General features: G+C 45.8%; 1 protein-coding gene across 2 annotated transcripts; it reads left to right on the top strand.

Annotated features, from left to right (window-relative positions):
* Positions 1–105: 105 nt before the first annotated feature.
* Tsen54 (tRNA splicing endonuclease subunit 54) lies at positions 106–19,466 on the top strand. Of its 2 annotated transcripts, none has more exons than XM_089587574.1 (9): positions 106–266; positions 1,347–1,514; positions 5,436–5,499; positions 6,514–6,597; positions 8,215–8,363; positions 9,542–10,588; positions 11,908–12,152; positions 14,472–14,658; positions 17,324–19,466. In XM_089587574.1, exons 1-9 carry the CDS (start codon positions 121–123, stop codon positions 17,478–17,480), a joined length of 2,247 nt encoding a protein of 748 aa, XP_089443700.1. In that variant the 5' UTR covers positions 106–120; the 3' UTR covers positions 17,481–19,466. The 2 variants fall into 2 exon arrangements, with proteins under 2 accessions (XP_089443700.1, XP_089443699.1); XM_089587573.1 differs by having other exon boundaries at positions 11,905–12,152.
* The last annotated feature ends 1,103 nt before the right edge of the window (positions 19,467–20,569 follow it).

Here is a 20,569-nt window from a genome sequence, read left to right as displayed (position 1 = left end):
TGTCCCAAAATTGGATTGTCTCGGATCTGAACAGCCATTCAACCGATCCGACCTTCGAACTTGTAAGTAGCCAATCTTTAGCCAACATAAATCGTCTGACGGCCGTGGCTGGCGGCTAGCATGGCTGCTGAAGCTGTGCTCGGTAATGTGGACGTCGTTTTGTGCGACGAAAACGCAGAGGAAAGCTGCGCAAATGGTGATCCTGCCAGTGGAGAAACCCCTACGTCAAGTTGTACCGAAGATGACTTCGCTTACCGGCTTCCTAGGTTAGGAACAACCCTCGCAGATTTCCTTGACGGTCTCGTTCACGCCAACCACACAGCACTGGCTTCACCGTTGTTTGTGTAATAACGCTATTAGTGTACGCTTTGGTAGCCATTGTCTCTGTTTCTTTTATTTGCATTTGTATGTATGCTTCACGAGTTATGTTTGGTTGTGAGTCTACATGCATGTTATGTGTCTGTTATGTGTCGCCGTTTGTTTACTGGCGAAGCCGTGCTTCTAAGCGTTCGTGCTCGTGTTTTTGAAGGCCAGCGATGTCTAATGGTTTTCTTATATTTTGTTGCATTTGGGGAACGTTCGAAAAAGTTTACTTTAGTTTATGAGGGCTTAGTGTCCCAAAGCGGCTGAGGCTGTGAGGACGCCGTAGTGAAGGGCTCCAGAAATTTCGACCACCTGGGTTCTTTAACGTGCACTGACATCGCACAGTACACGGGCCTTTAGAATTTCGCCGCCATTGAAATTCGATCACCGCGGCCCGGATCGAACCCGCGTCTTTTGGGTCAGCAGCCGGACACCATAACCACTGAGCCACCGCGGTGCTTTTTCGAAAAAAGAACGCTCCACATTTTTTTTTTTTTTTAAATTCAGTTCAGAAATACTGTCCCTTCACCGCCGATTTTCCACAGGAGCAAGTCGGTGTAATTACTTTCTGACGACAGCTGTTAAACTGGCAGGTGGTTGTTTTTGTGCCTGGCGATATGTATGTACTTACATGTTTGTTAAACAAGCAGTGTACAGTGGTGAGCAGCCTTGTCTAGAGCGCTCGGGCGGTGCACTTCCTTGCAAACAAATCCAGATTTTGTGGCAGCCTCTAGGGTCCAGCTGCAACGCTTGCACAGGAGTAGCGCCAGATAGCCTCGTAAACAAAGCAGGCACCAAAACTTTGCCCTGTAATGAGGGGCTGCTCTCTAATTTCGGTTTTTGTTACCAAGTGCGCACTGCTCAAGCGCTCTAGACAAGGCTGCTCACCACTGTACTGCTTGGTTGAGTGGACTTTTTCACCTTGATTTTATTTGAAAGCTACCTATTAACCTCTTTCCTTTATCTTTGTTTCTTTCCTGCAGTGGGGAAGCCATCTACAGGGCACACAACAGTCGTGTACATGATAACATAAAGAATCGGATAGGCCTAAAGCGACTGGACCCTACTGGTTCAGCGGAGGAGATCGAACTGATCGAATCACTGAGGAAGGAGAGAGCGGAAGCCCTCGATCGTGTGGGATCATTCAGGCCGTGAGTGGAAGGACTGCATGTTGTCAAATCATCCATGCGTGTGTCAGCTTACCACTTTTGTCTGATGCATACTCATCGGGCTTTTTTGTCTTGGTGGACTTTAATGTGTGCGTCTTTTATCATTTATTTATTTACATGTTATATGGCGCTAACAAGAGGGGCGTTCGTGTGATGGCAGAAAAAAAGATTGCAGGAAGATAGAACTGTGAACATAAAAATGCAGTAGAAAGGGCAAAAATTAACTGTACTGATGCGACACATGGCTTCTTAGTCGAGCGGAAAAAATTTTGCAGTTTTTATGAAATGTCGGATATGAAAATGCTTGGTGGTGATTCGTTTCAGTCTTTCACTGGTTTGGAGAAGAAATACTTTATTAATGGGTTTGTTTTGCTATATTGCATAGTGAGTTTTGTTCACCTGGCATTAAATCTGTCTTTTAATCAATATTGTTGTTGGACTGCAGAATACTAATAGTTTGTGGGCTAAATTAGCTCCACATTCGTCACAAGTTATTTGCGTAATTGTCTGCTTGGTTGATTGGCTAATGTGCAAGACTTTTCAACAGTGCCTGTGACCGAGCATATGTAATTAAAATATTCGGCAAGTTCTGAAGTGCAGCTGCTTGTGTACCTCTGATGTTCTGGAAGCTTTAGATGGTAACAAGAGTAGCCCTCGTTGCTGTCTAGTGTGTCTGTAACCTCAGGCACTATGGTTCTTACAGCATGGCTTGAGGGGTTTCAGAAGGCCACTTGCCTGTTTTAAAGCAGCTGTTCAATTCCTTAGAGGAAGCAGATATGCATTGTATGTGCATTGAAGGGTCCCTAACCCACTCCTCATAAAAGCTGTATTTTTTCTTTTGTCTTGAAGCTTTTCTCCTTGTGAAATTGCTGTTGTACTACAAGCTGCTGAGTTTCACAAAGAAATGGTTTTTGAGGAAAGGAGATGGCACAGTAACTGTCTCACATATCTGGGTGGACACCCGAACAGTGCCTTAAGGGGAAGAGGAGGGTCTTAAAACAGACCTTTTTCTTTGTGGCTAAAATGTCATGAAATTTTGCACACAGATGCGTTTTTCTCTTCTGATTTCAAAAATGTAGTCATAATTCAGCTTGTGGTCTTAGATCAAAAGTTATCTTAAATTCTAGAATGTAATTAGGTAATTTCTTATGCAGCTTTAATGAACTTTCTCAATGCATTTTGTTGCTTTTAATTGCATGAATTGATAGCCAGCAAATTCCCATACCCGATGACATTCTTACATTTTTGGTTTAGGCCACGTGTAAAATAGTGTGACCTCTTACTCTCGACATAGTATGTCAGGATGACATGCCTTTAGAGAAAAACGAAGAATGTCATCGGGTATGGAAACTCTCTGGCTATCAATTCATGTAAATAAAAGCAACAAATTGCAATGATAAAGTTCATTAAAGCTGCGTAAGAAATTACCTAATTACATTCTGGACTTTATAAGATCTAAGACCACCAGCTCAATTATGACTGCATATTTGGAATCAGAAGAGAAAAATGCATCTGTGTGCAAAATTTCATGAGATTCTAGCCATAAATTAGAAAGTTAGTTTTAAGACCCTCGTCCCCCCTTAAGGGAAGAGAGGAAGTGAAAGAAGAAAGAGGTGCCATAGTGGAGGGCTCCCGAATAATTTCCTCCACCTGGGGATCTTTAATGTGCACTGGCATTGCACAGCACATGGGCGCCTTTTGTGTTTCTCCTCTATTGAAGTGCGGCCGGGTTCGAACCAGGGAACTCCGGCTCAGTAGCTGAGCGCCCTAACCACTGAGCCTCTGCGGCACAGTTTGCCTTCTTCATGTGACTGGGTATGGGTACATCTCCTTTCCTGCCCCCCCTCGAAGTTCCACTGGTTCAAAACAAACCATACCACACATTCAAAGTTAGTGTTGGCGACAGATGTTGCCGACAGATGGCTGCAGCTGCAAGGGAACAGTTGCCACTTCCCATACACTGTTGGTGCACTGTAGAAGCATACCAGACCTGTGGCACCCGCATGTGTTTTCAACCAGTTTTCTCTGTAGCAAACGAATTTAAGTGTGCCCCCCTGTGGGTGCCACATCATGTTTTAAAGGCACAGCTGTTCAACAGCAACTGTGCAGCAAAATGTGTCGCTTTTAACCATAGAGTTTCTTACTATATTACCTAGAGGGAAAGCTGGCGGCGCTGCACTTCAGCCACCATGGACGCCCAAAGCATCATGGGGCGGTGAGCTACTTGTTGCGGCACAGTCGTAATTTTTCTGAAACATGGAGTGGCACTACTAAGACGTTTCATTCTGAAAACTCTGTTCGTGTGTGCGCAGACGACTTTCGCGCGAACGCAGTGTGCAAAACCCATAGTAGTGAAAACGCGACGACACACGACGCCAATAAAAGGTTTCACTTTTCCGAAATGCTATTAAAAAACCTCTTATAGTATTTAGGCAACATCTTTTTTGAAAACATATTTACTTTTAAAAGTGCGCCTGTTAGTTACGAAATATTAGTTTTTATAGTGTTCATTACTAGGCCAATAGGAGAGCGAGTCGTCTCTTATTTTGGGCAAACTTTGCACTTAAATGCTTTTCTGCTCGTTTGTTGCAATCATTAGACAAGATATTGAATGTCAGGACATTTGTAGTTATCAAACAGCTTAATTTTTCTATTATTTTTTGGCCAAAAGTTGCAGTTCCACAACAAGTAGCTCACCGCCCCATGATGCTTTGAGCGCCCATGGTGGCTGAAGTGGTCTCGAGGGGTCTCCATGCAAACTCCCATAGACGGGCTGCCAGCTTTCCCTCTAGGTAATAGTAAGAAACTCTATGCTTTTAACAGTTGGTAAATTTGCTTCACTGTGGACACAAGTGCTGGATCAATATGTCTGTCATCCCTCTTGTATGATGCACTTTTTCGTCTGCTTAGCAGGTCATGTGACATGCTTGTTTTTTTTTTGTCTCCTTTTTCTCTGGTAGTACACTTTTGAATGCATCAGTTCTTTTATGTTTGGCGAAGAAGTGAGCCAGTAGTGGCAAATTAATTTCATGTTGTGTCCTATATTTTTGAAATAAACTTCATGCGAAAAAATGCGCTATACTAATGGCATGAATGATAGCAAGTGCTGAAAGAAAAACTTTGAAAAAAACTGACAGGTGTGGTTTGGGACCCTTTAAATTAGGTCCAACTTTTAAGAGACCATGCTCTGACGCTCACTTAAAGGTGCACTGAAGAGGAATCTGAACTTGTCTTTTTGCCGCGGGAACTCGATCTGCACGTTCCGAGCTTTCTTAGAAACTTCGATTTATTGCCCTGTGTGGCCGATTTCCCTAATTAAATCGAATTAACGCCCGGCTCCCGCCTTTTTTTTTTAATTCTCCCTCGTACGGTGGGCGGAGTCGACCAATGCGTGGAGCGCCTTTCACCCAGTCCCGTGGCGGCTTGCCGCTCTCCCATCGGCGGAGTAATACGTAGTAGTCCGTAGTAGCAAATAGTCCACGCGTATTTTTATTTCTTCGGGCTTATTTTGCGGCTATATTATCTGCGAATGAAACTATTTATTCATGGAAACCTAAAAAACAAAATAAAGCAAAGCCTCCATGGGACTGGGTGAAAGGCGCTCCACGCATTGGTCGACTCCGCCCACCGTACCGGGGGAGAATTAAAAAAAAAGGCGGGAACCGGACGTTAATTCGATTTAATTGAGGAAATCGGCCACACAGGGCAATAAGTCACTGTTTCTAAGAATGCTAGGAATGTGTAGATCGAGTTCCCGCGGCAAAAAGACAAGTTCAGAATCCTCTTCAGTGCACCTTAAAGCAGTGCACCTTTAAAGCTGCTCAGCGCAATGGGCAGACTATTGATGATGCTCTGGCCGCACTGTATCTTGTGGCACTGACATGTGACGGCTCTCCTTCACAGCATTGATGTCTTGCAAGCATTGTGGGAAGAAGAAGAGAAGAGGGTTGTCGTCACTAAACACAAGGTACACCTTTTTGTCCTTATTACATGGTAACTAGGCAGTGCAGCAGCTTGCCGCTTGTGCCTTAAAGGGGCGGTGTGTTCAACTCCATCTAAATATTGTTCTCAATCTTTGATTATCTGGGTCTTTCTGACTACATTGGCATTTGTTTGGCAGTACAAGATGCATTTATTGGCCAGAACATTGTTAAAAATCTTCTCACCAGTTGATTGAAACTTGCCATCGTTATGAAGTGCATGGCAGTGTAGTGTAGCACCTGAATTATTTTTTCTTCTACTCTTTCCTAGCTTATGAAAGCTCATTATCAGTAAGAGTGGTCTTTCTGGGAATTTTCCCCTATTTCTTTCTGCATGATAACTGGTGAATACACGGGGGGGTACTGCGCACAAAAAGACAAGGACAAGAAGATAACACAACAAGCGCAGATAACTACTGTGAAATTGTTTTGCCTGACTGGGTTTATAGCCATTCTACTCTTCATGTAGAACATATTGTCTGGCTAGTTGGTATAATTAAGGCAGGATGCTTGTTTTTTGTGCTGTCTTTGTATGTGTGCATGCGTGCGTGCTTTTTGTGCAACTTTTCCATGTCTGAAGACCTACTCTTAATTATGTGGTGGCAAGAATTTCTAGATTCCGTGAGAGCACACACAGGTATGCTGAATGCTTTCCTTTGCATACATTGCTCATTTCAAGTGCATTGCTCTTGTTTATAAAGTGTCCCTACTTCAGTCATATTGCCTCCTACATTGAGAAACCTTGCAATGAAAGTATTCCGTGTACATAATGTTGCACACTGCAGTATTAATTTGGCCGAAGCAGTCTGTTAATTAAGCGATGACAAGAGTAAAAATCTTGTCATTATGGTGGCCTGTGCATTCCCTAGTGCAAAGAGATCAATGACAATCTCTCGGGAATCGGTGTCACTCCTTCCACCTCTCAAATATATCCCAGAGCAAAGGGCCTGTTGGATTTGGATCGGGGTCTTTGTCTAAATTTTGCTGTCTCTACCTCGCAGGGTGCTTACCTGAAGTTCATGGGGTCGAAAGTGGGCGACCGGACGGTGCTGAATCCACTGGAGGCCCTGTTTCTACTTGAAGCGGTAAGTTGCACCCCCCCCCCCCCCCCCCCTTTTCTTATTTTCCAATTTTCTGTCCTCGAAACAGCACAGTTACGTTGTGCACATGTTGTTAGGCTAGTATTCAGAGCTCGTTTCAGTCCATTGCATTGTGTGTCAGGCTGCAACTGTTTATACAGTAGACTCTGATTAATTCTAACTTCGAGGGACCGGAGATTTTTGTTTGAATTTTCAAAAGTTTAGTGCACCTCATCATGATCCAAAACTAAATGTGATTTGCGTAATGGATATCTATACATACAAATAGTATTTTGGATCTATTTCCTCAAAGGAATATGACACCCTGCAGTGGACGTAGCCAGGCCGATGATGATGATGAGACACCTAATTTTAGTGGCGTGTTTTCTTTTCTATAGTGCTGCGGAAGACACTACTCTGCATGAATCATCACGTGCTATTCACCTACAATCGCTAAATAATTTATAATAAAGTTTTTCTGTCACGCTGTTTCGGTTTGAGTTTCAACAGCCGAACGATGGCTCTGATGTCAAACAGGTTATAGGTCACGCGAGGCATGGAAAAATTGCAATGTAATCACTGCTTCATCATTTTAATTCACTACAGTGCTGAAGCCAGCTTTCCTCAAAAGCCGGAATGACGACGAACGTAGAAGCACCGATTATATGTATTATAGTTTTTCATGCCTCACGTGACCTCTAACCTCACTTTGATGTCACAGCCATCGTTCGCCTGTTGAAACCAAAATAGCACGATAGAGAAATTCGATTACAAATGATTTAGAGGTCGTAGGAGAATACCACATGGTAATCCGTGTATAATAATGTCTTGCGCCTCATTACAAAGGAGAAAACACACACCCAAAATATAGGCGTCTATACTCCTTTAAGGGGGGACACTGGTCTTGAAAAAAAAATTTTTATTAATGAAGTCACAGTTATGAAATCTTCAGGGAATATGTATTTTTGTGTGCTGATTCTAAATATGTCATTTAATTTCATGTAAAACAATTCCTTGAGTACTTGTGGAGAGTTTTGAAGAAAATTTGCTGCGGGAAACTCGCTGAAATGCATGTCATTGGGTTCTTGACACCAAGGAATACAATAAGGGTGAAATTGTCTTCCTGCCTATCATAGAACCTAAGTTATAGGGCTTTGAAGTTGTCGCTTCAGAAATGAAAAGGAAAGTGTGTATTCCTGTTTCTGAAGTGGCAGCTTCAGTACCCTATAACTCATGTTCTATGAGAGCCAGGATGATAATTTTACCCTTATTGTATTCCTTGGTGTCAAGAGAACCCAATGGCATACATTTCAGCGAGTTTCCTGCAGCAAATTTTCTTCAAAACTCTCCTGAAAATACTTGCATAAAAAGTGCATAAGTGCTCAAGGAGTTGTCTTACATGAAATTAAATGACATATCTAGAATCAGTGCACAAAAATACAAGTGCCCTGAAAATTTCATAACTATGACTAAATTAATAAAATTTTCTTTTCAAGACCAGTGTCCCCCCTTAAGCAAATGTAGTCAATATGTTTGAATGAACTGAAAGTACAAATCATCCGACTTTTAATTATCGTATGTGTATTGTAAACTATTATGCCTGCATTTCTTTCCTTCCTTCAGAACCAGCTGCTTCTTATGCGGGCCGGCGTCCCTGTGAGTATCTCGGAAGCTTACGAGCTGCTCTTGGAGGACGGTGACCACTACGACAAGTATCTCGTGTATGCCCACCTCATGAGGGCTGGATACATTGTGATCCCACACAGAACACGGTGAGGGTTGTTTCTTTTCTTTGCATTTATAATCCTATGGGTTTTGCTTTTTTTTTTTTTCACTTGGCGTTGTTTTCAGGAGCTACCTCAAAAGTCACCAGGAAGCTTGAAATGCTCACTCATGATGAAGATCATGTGTGAGATTGTTTGTTTGACAATCACATGGAGATTGTTTGTTGTTGCATTATTCACAGTCACATGATTTACCGTATTGAGCCTTGGTGACTCATTTATGCTCGTTACCCAGACTGCGCTCTTAGAGCAGTCTAGGGAACGACTTTGGGCAGAAAGCTTTATAGCTTTTCTTTGTGGATGCCAATGAGTAATTGCTCCTTATAATTAAACTCTATTGTAGACCAACTTGCCAGTTAAATGGTAGTTGCTTTCTGATTACGTTTGTGTCTATGGGCATGCTTCAAAACTGTTCATTACCTTGTAGAAGTGTGCGTCTTTATTTCATGGGCCTGTCTTCTAGCCAAGATACCCAAGGGCCCAGCTGAGTGTGCTTTGTTTGCAAACGTTGCAATAAAATGCTGTTCAAGCGAAAACTAATGTACACGATATGTTTGCTTAATTAGCTGTATAGACCAAGACAGACACAAAATGTTGCGAAATCTATTCCTATATTTTCTCACATCTAATTAATGGCGCCCGTCATATCCTGAATTGCTTCAGTATGTTAGAACCCCGCAAATTATGATCCATTTTTGTCAGCAAACTACTCGGGGAGGTACTGCCTCCATTTTGGCTTGCGTAAAGCTCAAGAAAGTCTTGCTTTTGCAGCTAGTAATGTATTTACTCAAAGAAAAGCTTTATATTTCAACAGACTGTTCTGCAGTACTGTTATGCAGTTCATTTTTGATTAAATGATACTCAAGAGTGCTTGCTGTGCTTATAAGAGTGTGATTGCTGTTCTTACAAAGTAATAGTTGCAAATCATTACAGTGAGTGTTCTTACAAAGACACTTAAACTGTGCAGTTGAATTTTTCCATGTGGTCTCCTAATTTACAGTGCCCTCTTGAGGCGTAAAGTTTATACGAGCTTTATATTGCACTGCTAATTGGAGAAACCTTCTCCAAGGTTCAGTGGAACGCTTTCATGTGCAGGAGTCTGCTTTTTGCTGGCTGCGTTGCACTATGTGGCTAGCTTACTCTCGGTGCTATTTTTAATCTCCCAGGCAAAGTTCCAAACCCACTGCCACAGCAGCTCCCAAGACCGAAGCTGAGACAGAGAAAGATGAGGCCCATGAAAGCGACGACGACGTGGTCTGCCTGGACGACTCGGATGACTCGGACATCTCTGTCATCAAGGTGGTTCCTGCAAAGTTTCCCAAGCTTGACCCAGCCATCACGATCACGCCCATCACCAGCCCGAAAACTGCGCCGTCCTCCGAGTCGCAGCGTACCCGGTGCGACCTCTCTTTTCCCAAGTATGTGGCCGGGGAGTTGCTGACCCTGAAGCGGCCCCCGAGGCACCTGCTTCCCCGCAACGTCCTTCCTTCGAGAGAGTGGTACGAGGTGCATCCCGACCGGTGGAACCTGGAGGACTCCGTCAGGGACAAGTGGAAAGGCAGGAACAGGCCCACCAATTTGGAGAGACGCGGGTTCTTTGGGAGAAGGGATGCGGAAGAAAGGCCGCAGTGTCAGGGAAACGGACAAGCGTGGCAAGCTCCGAACACATCGTGGGGCTCTCCGTACAGGTCGGCACCAGCGACATCCGAGCAGAATAACAGAGACGGCCGGGCTTGGAATGACGGCAGTGCGGATATGTCTTCCGCTCACGGTACTGGTCACGTTCAGGCTTCGCACCACGGGGGTGGCGGTGATGCTCACTGGAACAGCACGCCGAGGCCGCCGTATGACGGGGCTCAGTGCAGGCCTTGGGTGGGAGCGCCTCCTTGGAACGCTGGAAACTTCCCGGGAACGGCCGGCTTGCAGAGACTCCCTCCTCTTCCCCCCAACTGGAGATTCGGTCAGCCACCCTGGCAAGCTGCGCCGCCACCCCTGCTCCACCATCCTCCACCACAACATTTGAATCGACCCTGGAACTCCCAGGACAACACTCGGCACGCCTCTGGTGACCAGTACGGTTACGTCACTGAGCCACCTTGGCAGGGGCAGGAGATGCAAAGGCCCGGCCCAGATTTTTCATTTCACTCTGGACCGGGTCGGCCAGACCGGCAGAACCAGACACCTTATCGACGGGCGGGGCCGAGGAATGACAGGTACTGCAGTCGTTGCATTGTCTGCATGATGCTACGCACTAAAGATTGATGTTAGGTCAGGCTGGCCAGACCGGCAAAATTAAAAGCATTCAGACAGTCAGGGCAGTGATATGATAGGCACTACATTCATTACGTTGTCTGCCAATGCTTACAAAGTTTAGGTTGGCTCAGGAGTGAAATCAAAGCATGCTTTGTGCAGTGAACCATAGTGCACTTATATCAGGCAATCTTCTCAAACTTTTTCTGTTATAAGCACATGTTAATGCTGTACAGTAGACATTCTTTAAAGAGACACGACAACAAATCAAGGTTGGCCTAGATCAATTGGTAACCTCATTCTAGTGGCAAAGCAGCTCCTTTTAGTTACAACCCGCACCTTAGTAAGCTAGAAAAGGCCGATATCACCACCACACATTATCTTCACTTAAAACTGCATTGACATGAGGTATTTGTGCTTTTTATTGTTAGCAGATCTCAGAGATTACAGGGCTGTTCACTACCATCCAGAAATTATGGAGTCTATAATTTTCTCTATGTCATCAGCAACATTAAAAGTGTGAATCGAGAGTGAATGTCTACATAAGACCACATAAAGCTGCGTCATGACTCCAGCCTCAACCTGACCTGTGTACTTGAAGCCTGAGATAACATGACTGTAGCGTTGCTTGTGTGGCTTTTTTTGTGGCAGTGCGGTCTGTCGTTGGAGATCTACACTGAAAAGAGAGGGTATTGACACGCCACTGTTTGCGTTTGCTTGTGAAAATGGCATGTGGGGGGGGGGGTGGCCTTTGTTTTATTAGTTTGTTTTTTTACTTTTCTCATTTATAAGAGAGCCGTTTTCAGCTAGTGTGGTCTCTCGGTCATCAGAAGATGGTAATCACTAGATACGGGCAAACTTCAAAATGTCCTTTGTGTCTCTGCTTATGGTTTCTCTGGAACACTGAACTAATGTGCTCCCTGTGAAAATTCCTTGTGTGTGCTTGTGTGGATGTTGGTGTGGGTGGGTATCTCTTCATCCCTATCATCCTCACCTGGAGTAGCCTGTGAGATCTGCAGGGGGGGGGAGAGAGAGAGAGAGAGAGAGAGAGAGAGAGGAGAGGAGGAGGAAAAGTGGGGAGGTTAACCGGTGATTGACCCCAGCCTGCTACTCTGCACTGGGGGAAAGGGATGAGGGGATATAAAGGTGAGGGAGAAAAGGGAGAGATAAGGAAAAGCAGAAGGCGAAAAGGCTTGGACAAAGTCGCCGGGGTCTGCAGTTCTCACGAAAGACTGCCTCCTCCTGACGAGCACTGTCTCCTCCTGTCTCTGCCTTGCAGCAGCCCCCGTCACAGGTGGCAGGGGCGGCCACACCGGCCCAGCCCCTCCCGCCGAGGTGGCGGCTCGGACGAGGACGATTACCCCTCAGCTCTGCCCCCCTTCACTGGTAAGGTAGCCAGCTGGGCAGAGGTCAAGTCAGGCCTGGCTCAGGTGGAGCGCACGGAGGCGCTGATTGCTGGTGAGGGCGGCATCCTCTGGAAGGGCTCTGTACAGCCCCTGATCATGCCCACCCAGGACCTCTCAATACGTAAGTCCCTTATCGCTGCCGTCGTCAAGGCACAGTTGCTGGTGCTCACTGGTGTGCTGGGGTGTGACGCATTTTTGAGGGATGGACTAAAATACACCCTGAACTGGGGGGGGGGATGTAAACAAGGAAAAAAGAAAAACTACAAAGAATGTTTGGTACTTTCTAATCAGTTCGAAAGCACGGATTTGTGCTACGTAGAAGACGACGATGAGTGGCCAGTGCCGCAGGACGGAGCGCTTGTGTTAGGCCAGCTGCGGACATTCAAGAGATGATTTTGCTCTGGTCAGAGGGACGACGGACGGGACGGAGTGCTCGCGCTAGGCCAGCTGCGGACACGCAAGAGACGATTTTGCTCAAGTCAGAACCACGTGATTAGTGCCACGTAGAAGATGACGACGAGCGGGCAGTGCCGCGGGACAGAGCGCTTGCGCTAGGCCAGCTGCAGACACGCAAGAGACGATTTTGCTCGGGTCAGAACCACGTGATTAGTGCTGCGTAGAAGATGACGACGAGCGGGCAGTGCCGCGGGACAGAGCGCTTGCGCTAGGCCAGCTGCGGACATGCAAGAGACGATTTTGCTCAAGTCAGAACCACGTGATTAGTGCCACGTAGATGACGACGACGAGCGGGCAGTGCCGCGGGACGGAGTGCTCGCGCTAGGCCAGCTGCAAGCAGACAAGGGAACAGGCAGTGGACGATTTTGCTCGGGGTTGGCACCCATCGGATTAGCGTACGCACTAAAAAAAACAAATCCTCGAAAACGAAGTGAAGCGCATGTTAGTGTGACGTTCAGACATGTGTCTTGAACCCTGGAGGGGAGGCAGATAAATTTGCTTTGGGAAATTCGCTTAAATTCGCTCGGGTGCCTGTGATGCATGCCAGGATGGCAAGCCACCGGGTGTATTGAGACTGGGTTTTGCGATCACTTGGATCTGCCTGCGGGGTCAAGTGATTCTGTGAAAGGCAGTGCTGTTACGATGATCTCAAGCGGTCTTATACGGTGGTTTTGTCTTCGAGCCTTTCCACCTTGTTTCTATCCTGTTAGCTGGGGGGGGAGAGGGCATTGTCCATTGGATTGTCATGGGGAACTGAGTGCTTCCTTGTTGGATTACGGTGCCCGAGTGGAAAGGATGCGTGGTGGCAAAAGGAAAAGAGACCTGGCAGCGACCTTGACCTAGTTTTATTCGTAAAGCTGATTGTGTATTTGTAACACTTCTGTTTCAGTAAAATGCTCGAACTTCTGCAAAATATGCAGACCCTGTGCTCTGCCACCATGCTTCACTAGGGACCATTCCCTATGTTGCTCTTGCTTGTAGATGTGTCTTCAATGCATGGCCGGTCTATGTGAAGGAATTGGTCGAAGCCAGTGCCAGTGTATGCATCTGTCTATTGTGTGCTGTAGTGTACTATATATAGTACATAGCAAATAGCCAACCAGTGCAAGTTTATGCCCAAGAAAAACCTCTTTGTCAGATAAACTGTAAATCGGGGTTTAATTTCCCGTAAAGACTCATGGCCTATGGTGTTTGAGGGGGGGGGGGGGGGGGGGTGATGCCATAGTGGAGGGCTCCGGATTAATCTAGACCACCTGGGGTTCTTTCACTTGTGCTGACATCGCACAGCACACAGATGTTTCTGTATTTCGCCTCCACTGGAATGCGGCCATCTTGACCGGAATTGAACCCTCGACTTTGCGATCAGCAGCCGAACACCAAATCCACCTAGGCACTGCGGCAGGTCTTTGTCTAAATAAACCCTGCATGCTAAGCCAGCCTCATTTGTGGGCAAAGAGCCATTGAAAACCCTTTCACAGATGATGAGCTTTGTATGCTTTCTTTAGAGCCCAGCTGCCGCGGTGGCTCAGCGGTTATGGTGCTCGGCTGCTGACCCAAAAGACGCGGGTTCGATCCCGGCCGCGGCGGCTAGAATTTCTTTGGAGGAGAAATTCTAGAGGCCCGTGTACTGTGCGATGTCAGTGCACGTTAAAGAACCCCAGGTGGTCGAAATTTCCGGAGCCCTCCACTACGGCGTCTCTCATAGCCTTAGTCGCTTTGGGACGTTAAACCCCATAAACCAAACCAAACCTTTAGAGCCCAGTGGCATCTGTCCACGACTGAATGATACATCCTGCATGTCCTTGTTATGGAGAGCAAGCGGAAAAAGAGTGGATGAAGTGTTACATATGAGAGTTTAGCTAACGAAAGTGTGTGAAACAAGGCAGGTGCACTCCCGTCCAGTTCTTGCCTGTCCGGCTCAGTTCTGTGACGTAGGGAACGAGATTTGGAGGGCTTTTTGTTTTTCTTTCTTCTCGCACCACAGCGGGCATCGTGTCACAGCTCGCTGTCTTGGAGGAAGTGGACATGGTTAATGGCAAGCAGTCTGGTAGTAGCGATTCGACATGCAACAGCCTGGAACCTGTGGCTCCGGATCTGGATGTGTACTTACCCGGTGCACCTTACAGCAAGAGGAATCCAGGGCCGCCCGAATGCAGAGTCGCCGTGGTCAGGTGGGCCTCATATTCTGACTAGGCACGGGGTTCTTTCGACTGCTGCCCCCTCTGATGAGTACCGTATTTACCATATTTTCTGGTGTATAAGACGCGGCTTTTTTTCAAAAATCTTGCTGGTGCGTCCTATACAAGGGTGCGTCTTATATGCGAATTTTTCGTTTTTTTTTTTTTTTGCGAGTTCAGAAGTTACTCAGGTTCACGTGCAAGCTTTTTTCACCGAAATATATCACTACCAATGATGCGGTTGTAACACGGTTAATACTTCCATACCGGCACCGCGGTGTGGAACTTTTTTAGCTGAACTTTATCATGAAACGGTGGGGATGACGACTTCCGGGTTCATAAACATGCGGCCGTTTCGGAGGCTCCAAGCAAAAGAAATATGAAATGCCAAAAGTTGGCGACAATCGTGCTTCTCGTCTTTGTCAAGACAAGCCAAGACAAGCCGGCGTTTTTTTTATTCAGCCTTTGCAACTTTGTTTGCTCCGCGTATACGTAGTACGTACATACATAGTGCGAAGAGAATGTTTCAGCCGCGTTGCCTCCAGAAATGGGCAAACTTTTTGATAGCGCATCCGAAGATTAAGACTTCGAAGGTTTTAAGTAAAAATGTAATGTTGTTATGGACATAAGGAGAGTTCTTTCGTTTTTTTTTTTCTTTTTTTTTTTGCAAGAAAGTGGGTGGGTATGGCGGGAGCGTTGCCTTTTTCGATTACTTCGCGTCGTTTAATAACCTCTCACAGGTACGGTGCATTTTGGCGATGGTCGCACAAGCATGTTTAATTAATCCTTACTAGCCTAACAGGGTAAACTGGGGTGCGTCTTATACATCAGTGCGTCTTATATACCAACTTTTCCAATTACAGCCTGCATACATGGCGGGTGCGTCTTATACAAGGGTGCGTCTTATACACCGGAAAATACGGTACATGAATATAATGCGAGTTTTTTCATTTTTTCTCAAATCATACGAATAAAACACAATCTTTTTTTTCTGCCGTTCTTCAAAATAGCTACGGTACTCTTCGCCATAAGACTCGGGAGCTGATAGGGGAAGCCATCTTTTCGGTGACATTGGGGGCTGCGCGGAGCTCGGCAAAGGAGAGAGGGTGGCTATGGACGTGGAAAGAAGGTGATGCGGGCCGTTCAGCTGGAGAAGGCACTGAAGGAGTTCAGCGCAGTACAAAAAAGGAAAAATGGGGAACAGGCAGATATGGTTCCTGTGCTGACTCCTCTTCCCCAGTGCTTTGCGTGCGTGCCCAGACATTTCACATGTGTGTGCACATTTGTGTTGGCATGCCCGCACGCTGCGAACTACTCCTCGTGGAGAGGTGTCCGCAGGCACAATGCAAAAGTGCCTGCCCGCCAGCCGTGCTTTCCCCTTTTAGGACAAGACAATCGCAGAGGGCGCAGCACTGTTTAGTGTACAGTGCTTTATATTACACCTCCATCCCCTGTCCTTTCTCACTGTACTTTCGCCTCTTTTCTTTCCCTTTCCCTGTCCACTCATTGTTGCAGGCAGGGGCATATTATTTTTATTTCCTTTTCGGTTGCCCCAACCTATTTGTCCACTCATTGTGTCATTTATTCCACTAGCCAGCGAAAATCATTTTCTCCCTTTTGTATTTTATTTTGAAAATAAACAGTTAATAATAATAATAATAACAAGCACAGAACTGGGTAGCACGATAGTGGCATGTCACTGACAGCTGCCACTGCTGCGTGGGAGGCGTCATGCGTTAGATGCGTCGGATGCTTTGGATTGCTTGAGGTTGTCGCATGCATTTCTGAACTGTTGCTTTTAAAATTGTATTAGGGGATCCACTGCTTCCGTATGATTGCGTGCTGTCACCATTTGTTCCTTTTTATTTTTTGAGCCCTCGCCTGTAGCTTGCTAGGACAGACTGAGACCGCATTATAATCGTAATGCATTATAATCGTAATCGGATGGAGGGAGCTCACGAGATTAGTTCTCGAAAGGCTGCATTCCGGGGAAGAAGAGTGGTGGGGCTTCCGTGCGCTTCCAGTTAACCGAGCCAAAGACTCCAGATCAGCTTTCTCCCATGCTGGCATGGCGTTTGCACCCTACACAGCGCTCGTTAGGCAGGCACACGTGCCCACCATAGTTAGCTAGCAATAGCTGAGCGAAGAAGTACGGGTATGTCGTGGGAGGGCTGTGCGGGGAAGCTGGACTCTAGGGGCCGGTCGCCTGGCGAGTCCCCACAATTCAAAGGGGACAGCCACCAGGTCATCGTCGCCATCCCCCCCTCCTGTCCCTTTCCCTCGCACTCCTTCGCTCGTTCCGACAGCGATGGCTGTGACGCGAGCGTTAGTTCCTCTTGCTCCCACTAGGGGCGCTGCTGCAGCGCGTCTTCTTCCCCTCTCGCCTTTCCCTCTACCACTCTGCTCCATTCTCCACCAGCAAAACTCTCCGGCCATTGCTTCATTCTCTGCCCGCACAACTCTCCGGCCATGTCGCCCACGACAGCTTTGCAGAAACGTAGGCCATACTGGTAACGCAGTAAAACGATGCCTGGAAAATAATTACACGTTGAAATCACTAAGATATCATTCCTTTTTACAATCTTTCCTTCTGTTTGTTTTCATTTATCAGCACAGGCAATTATTCTTACCAAGTGTCCTCCTCTTCATTTTTTGACAGGTGGGACGATGGCCCTCCCCACCTACGGGACCTGGTAAGGCGGCAAGCAACTCCGGCCGACAGCGTGCCCCTGGTGTTTGCGGTGGTAGACCAGGGTCAGGTGCACTTGTACGCATTCGACGTGGTGGTGGCACCCCGATTTGTTCCAGGACCTTGAACTTCGGGAAGATCGCCTTTTTTGTTGTTGTTCAGTCTACATCACCCGCAGCAAGTTTGGCTCGCGGAAACAAAGTTGTCACCGGAGCCAGCGCTGATTTTCTGAACCCGATCTGTCAAGCTTCTGTCACGAATACATCACCATCGTCATCGGTCGAGCACCGTCACCACATTCTGCTTGTCTGTTGTAGCAGTGGAGACATTCAATCGACATTATGCAAGCACACGGTGGTGAACCATGGTAGGACCCACCAGTGTTCTTTAAGAATACTTGAGCCATAGGCAGGGCATTGTGGGCTGGAAAGCTGCTGCATTAAAATTTTAGTCAGTGTTCGTTGTACTGTCCATTCTTGCAGGAAGTTGCATTAGGATGTACCATTGTCAAAGCACGGACAAGACAAACCGGTGTTTTAAACGCGCAAAGCAGTGGGATTCAGAGCCTATGAGGTGGTGTGATCGAGACGAGTGTGCTGTGCTGGCTCTCTGGATTTGCGATTTAAAAAGTAAAAGAAAACATTGCTAGGTCTCGCTCTCTGTTGCATACGTTTTTCACCCATCATCTTGAGAAAACAGTGCATGAGTCCATGCACAGATGAATGTTGATTTGTTTCTCGGTGAAATACTGTCAATATCTTTACTCGTAACACAGTTTTAAAAACATCAGTCAGTGTCAGCTGTCTGTGAAACAAAATGCAATGAACTTGGTAAATTCAAACTTGCAGCCAGGTAATGTTTGCATGTTTTGTGTCACCTTTCTGAAAATTTTCCATTGTGATTAGGAAGCAGAGATCAGTACATTATGTTCTGATGTTGTACTGAAATAGATTGTCATAGTCCTCTGAATTTATTATTCACTTTTGTATTGCTTACTAAGAATTTGGCGTCTATTGGACATGCTTGGAAAATTTGTACAGATTTTGCACGTCTGAACTGAGGTTCCCTAAGAATTCAAGATTTGATCGAGTCTTGGCAGGAGGTAAAGTGAAAACATATCTTTTCCCACTTGTGATTTATGCTGAAAAGTTGGCGTCGTAGCAACGTTCAGTTCACGTTGTCTTTTATACCATGGGCTGTTGGCACGGCATTCTTGGCCCAACGTAACGACCATAACAACTAAGAAGGTTCAAAACTTGTTCAGACATGCAGTCAGATATCGCCATCTATGCAGTAAACAAAAAGCAAAAAGGCCAAGTTTTGCTATGTTCCCAGACCTGCGGAGAATGTTGTAGAATTTCTCTGGTATGTCCATCGCCTTACCAGGCCCCTTTTGGAATGAGGGTGTAATGTGTACTCTTGTAAGCATTGCTGTGAGCGGTTTGTACAGATATGAAAATTAAACTGCCCCTACCCTTGTGTACAGCCTGACAAGGGGAATTTCTCATGTGCATGCTGTTCTGTATACCTGTACAGAGCCTATTTGAAGTGTTTCTAACATTGCTGTTTGATTGTAGCACTTTTTGTTGCAACAAAGGCAGTCGTGTGACCATGAAGAGAAATTAGCGTAGTGGTTTTGTGTTGCCAGGCGCAATTTTTTGACCATTTTATTGGGGTCAATTGCGCATGCAGTCTGGGCTGACTTTATATTCTTCCAGCTGAGCCCACTGTGGAGCCAATTATGCCTCTCGATCCATCACATAGCTCACACAAAGCACTTCCGTAATACGCACTCTCATCAACATCATTTTTGCTTATGAACAAAATTACGAATATAGTGATGTTTATTCTATTTTGAAAAGCCTCATTTTTGATGTATCATGTCTGTAACTAAAACTTGAGCATTAGTTTTCATGGTGATGATGATGATGAACCTTTTTCAAAGATCTGTACAGATGATTCATGAACATTGTTCAGTGGTAGTAAATTGTGAGTGTAGTGTAATGCTACAGGTGGTCAATAGCATGCATAAATATTGAATGCACTTCAAGATTGCGCAGATTTGTAATTACATCGAGAAAACAGTTTCTATAAATACATTTGTTGCACATCAGTTTTGTTTGTTGTCTTATTTTTAAAGCACACAAGTTAATTAGCTCAATATGAACATCCAGATTTCAATAGGAGCTGTGGTTGTGGCTGGAAGCTACGAGCGTGAGACGTCAGATTCTGCAAGTACTCTCGTAACTTTCACTGCATAGCCACAGGAAGCTGGTTCCTAGTCGAGGCTCCTCACCGTGTGCACGCCTATGAATGGATCATCAGTCAAGGGACATGTCGGGCGCCCAATAAGTTACCCGATTTCTTTCATTGTGAGCACTGCTAATTCATTTTCATGGTGTTACGAATAGAATTGTGAGTGTCACTGAAGTAGTCACACTTTGCATTGAGTCATCCATTGGAGGCCTGCATACAGTGCTGCCATCTGTGTAGTGTATGCCAAATGCTGAGCTGCCAAGTTTCTACACTACGAGAAAGATGGTATAGGATCCCCCCTGCAGCAATGCATGCCAAATTTTCATATTCATATAGCAGAGCTCTTTTGGATTACACTGAAAACCACCATTATCTTCAGAAGTGTATGCCATATTAATGGCCACATTACCATAACCATGTATAACATGCACTGCATATACAGTGTAGCCTTGCAGGTAGAAGGATGGCTCATGCAGGTGAGCTTGGAATTAAGAATATATAACAAGATGAAGAGGACGTGGCAGTATATGAAAAAGAAATCTTTGGTAGAATCCAGGGTTCTCTAGCGCAATCATCGGACTGTGACAGTGCCAAGGGGGGGCAGAGGGTGGCGGGCACCACCCAAGAAGTTGAACGGGCACTTGCTTCGGTCACTAATGAGACGGGCTTATTCACCGGCAGCTACTTTGGACGTCTTACTGCAGGTGATTGTGCCTGGTGAGCAACTGCTGAAATCTGTCGTCAATATAAAAGCAATATAGCACAATATAGTATAATGCCGCAAAAAATCTTGGTCCCCCTTGCTCTGTGCCACCCCACTATGAATATCCTCTAGTATCACTCAGCACCTGGGACTCCGCGTGTGTATCTTGCAATTTTTTTCTCCAGCTAGCGGAAAAATAGTTTTTTTTTTTTTGAGACCCACGTGTGGGCATGTCGAGAACGACGCTTCAGCCGCCC

Source organism: Amblyomma mixtum, chromosome 4 (assembly GCF_055824585.1).
Source record: "Amblyomma mixtum isolate Tamu chromosome 4, ASM5582458v1, whole genome shotgun sequence".
Lineage (NCBI taxonomy): Eukaryota > Metazoa > Arthropoda > Arachnida > Ixodida > Ixodidae > Amblyomma > Amblyomma mixtum.
This window is presented reverse-complemented; position numbering and strand designations above follow the sequence as displayed.

Coding starts and splice junctions, on each gene's coding strand:
- Tsen54 (XM_089587573.1), top strand. CDS start 121: ATGGCTGCTGAAGCTGTGCTCGGTAATGTGGACGTCGTTTTGTGCGAC. Junction 1,515..5,435: donor CGTGTGGGATCATTCAGGCC/GTGAGTGGAAGG, acceptor TCTCCTTCACAG/CATTGATGTCTTGCAAGCAT. Junction 10,589..11,904: donor GCGGGGCCGAGGAATGACAG/GTACTGCAGTCG, acceptor TCTGCCTTGCAG/CAGCCCCCGTCACAGGTGGC.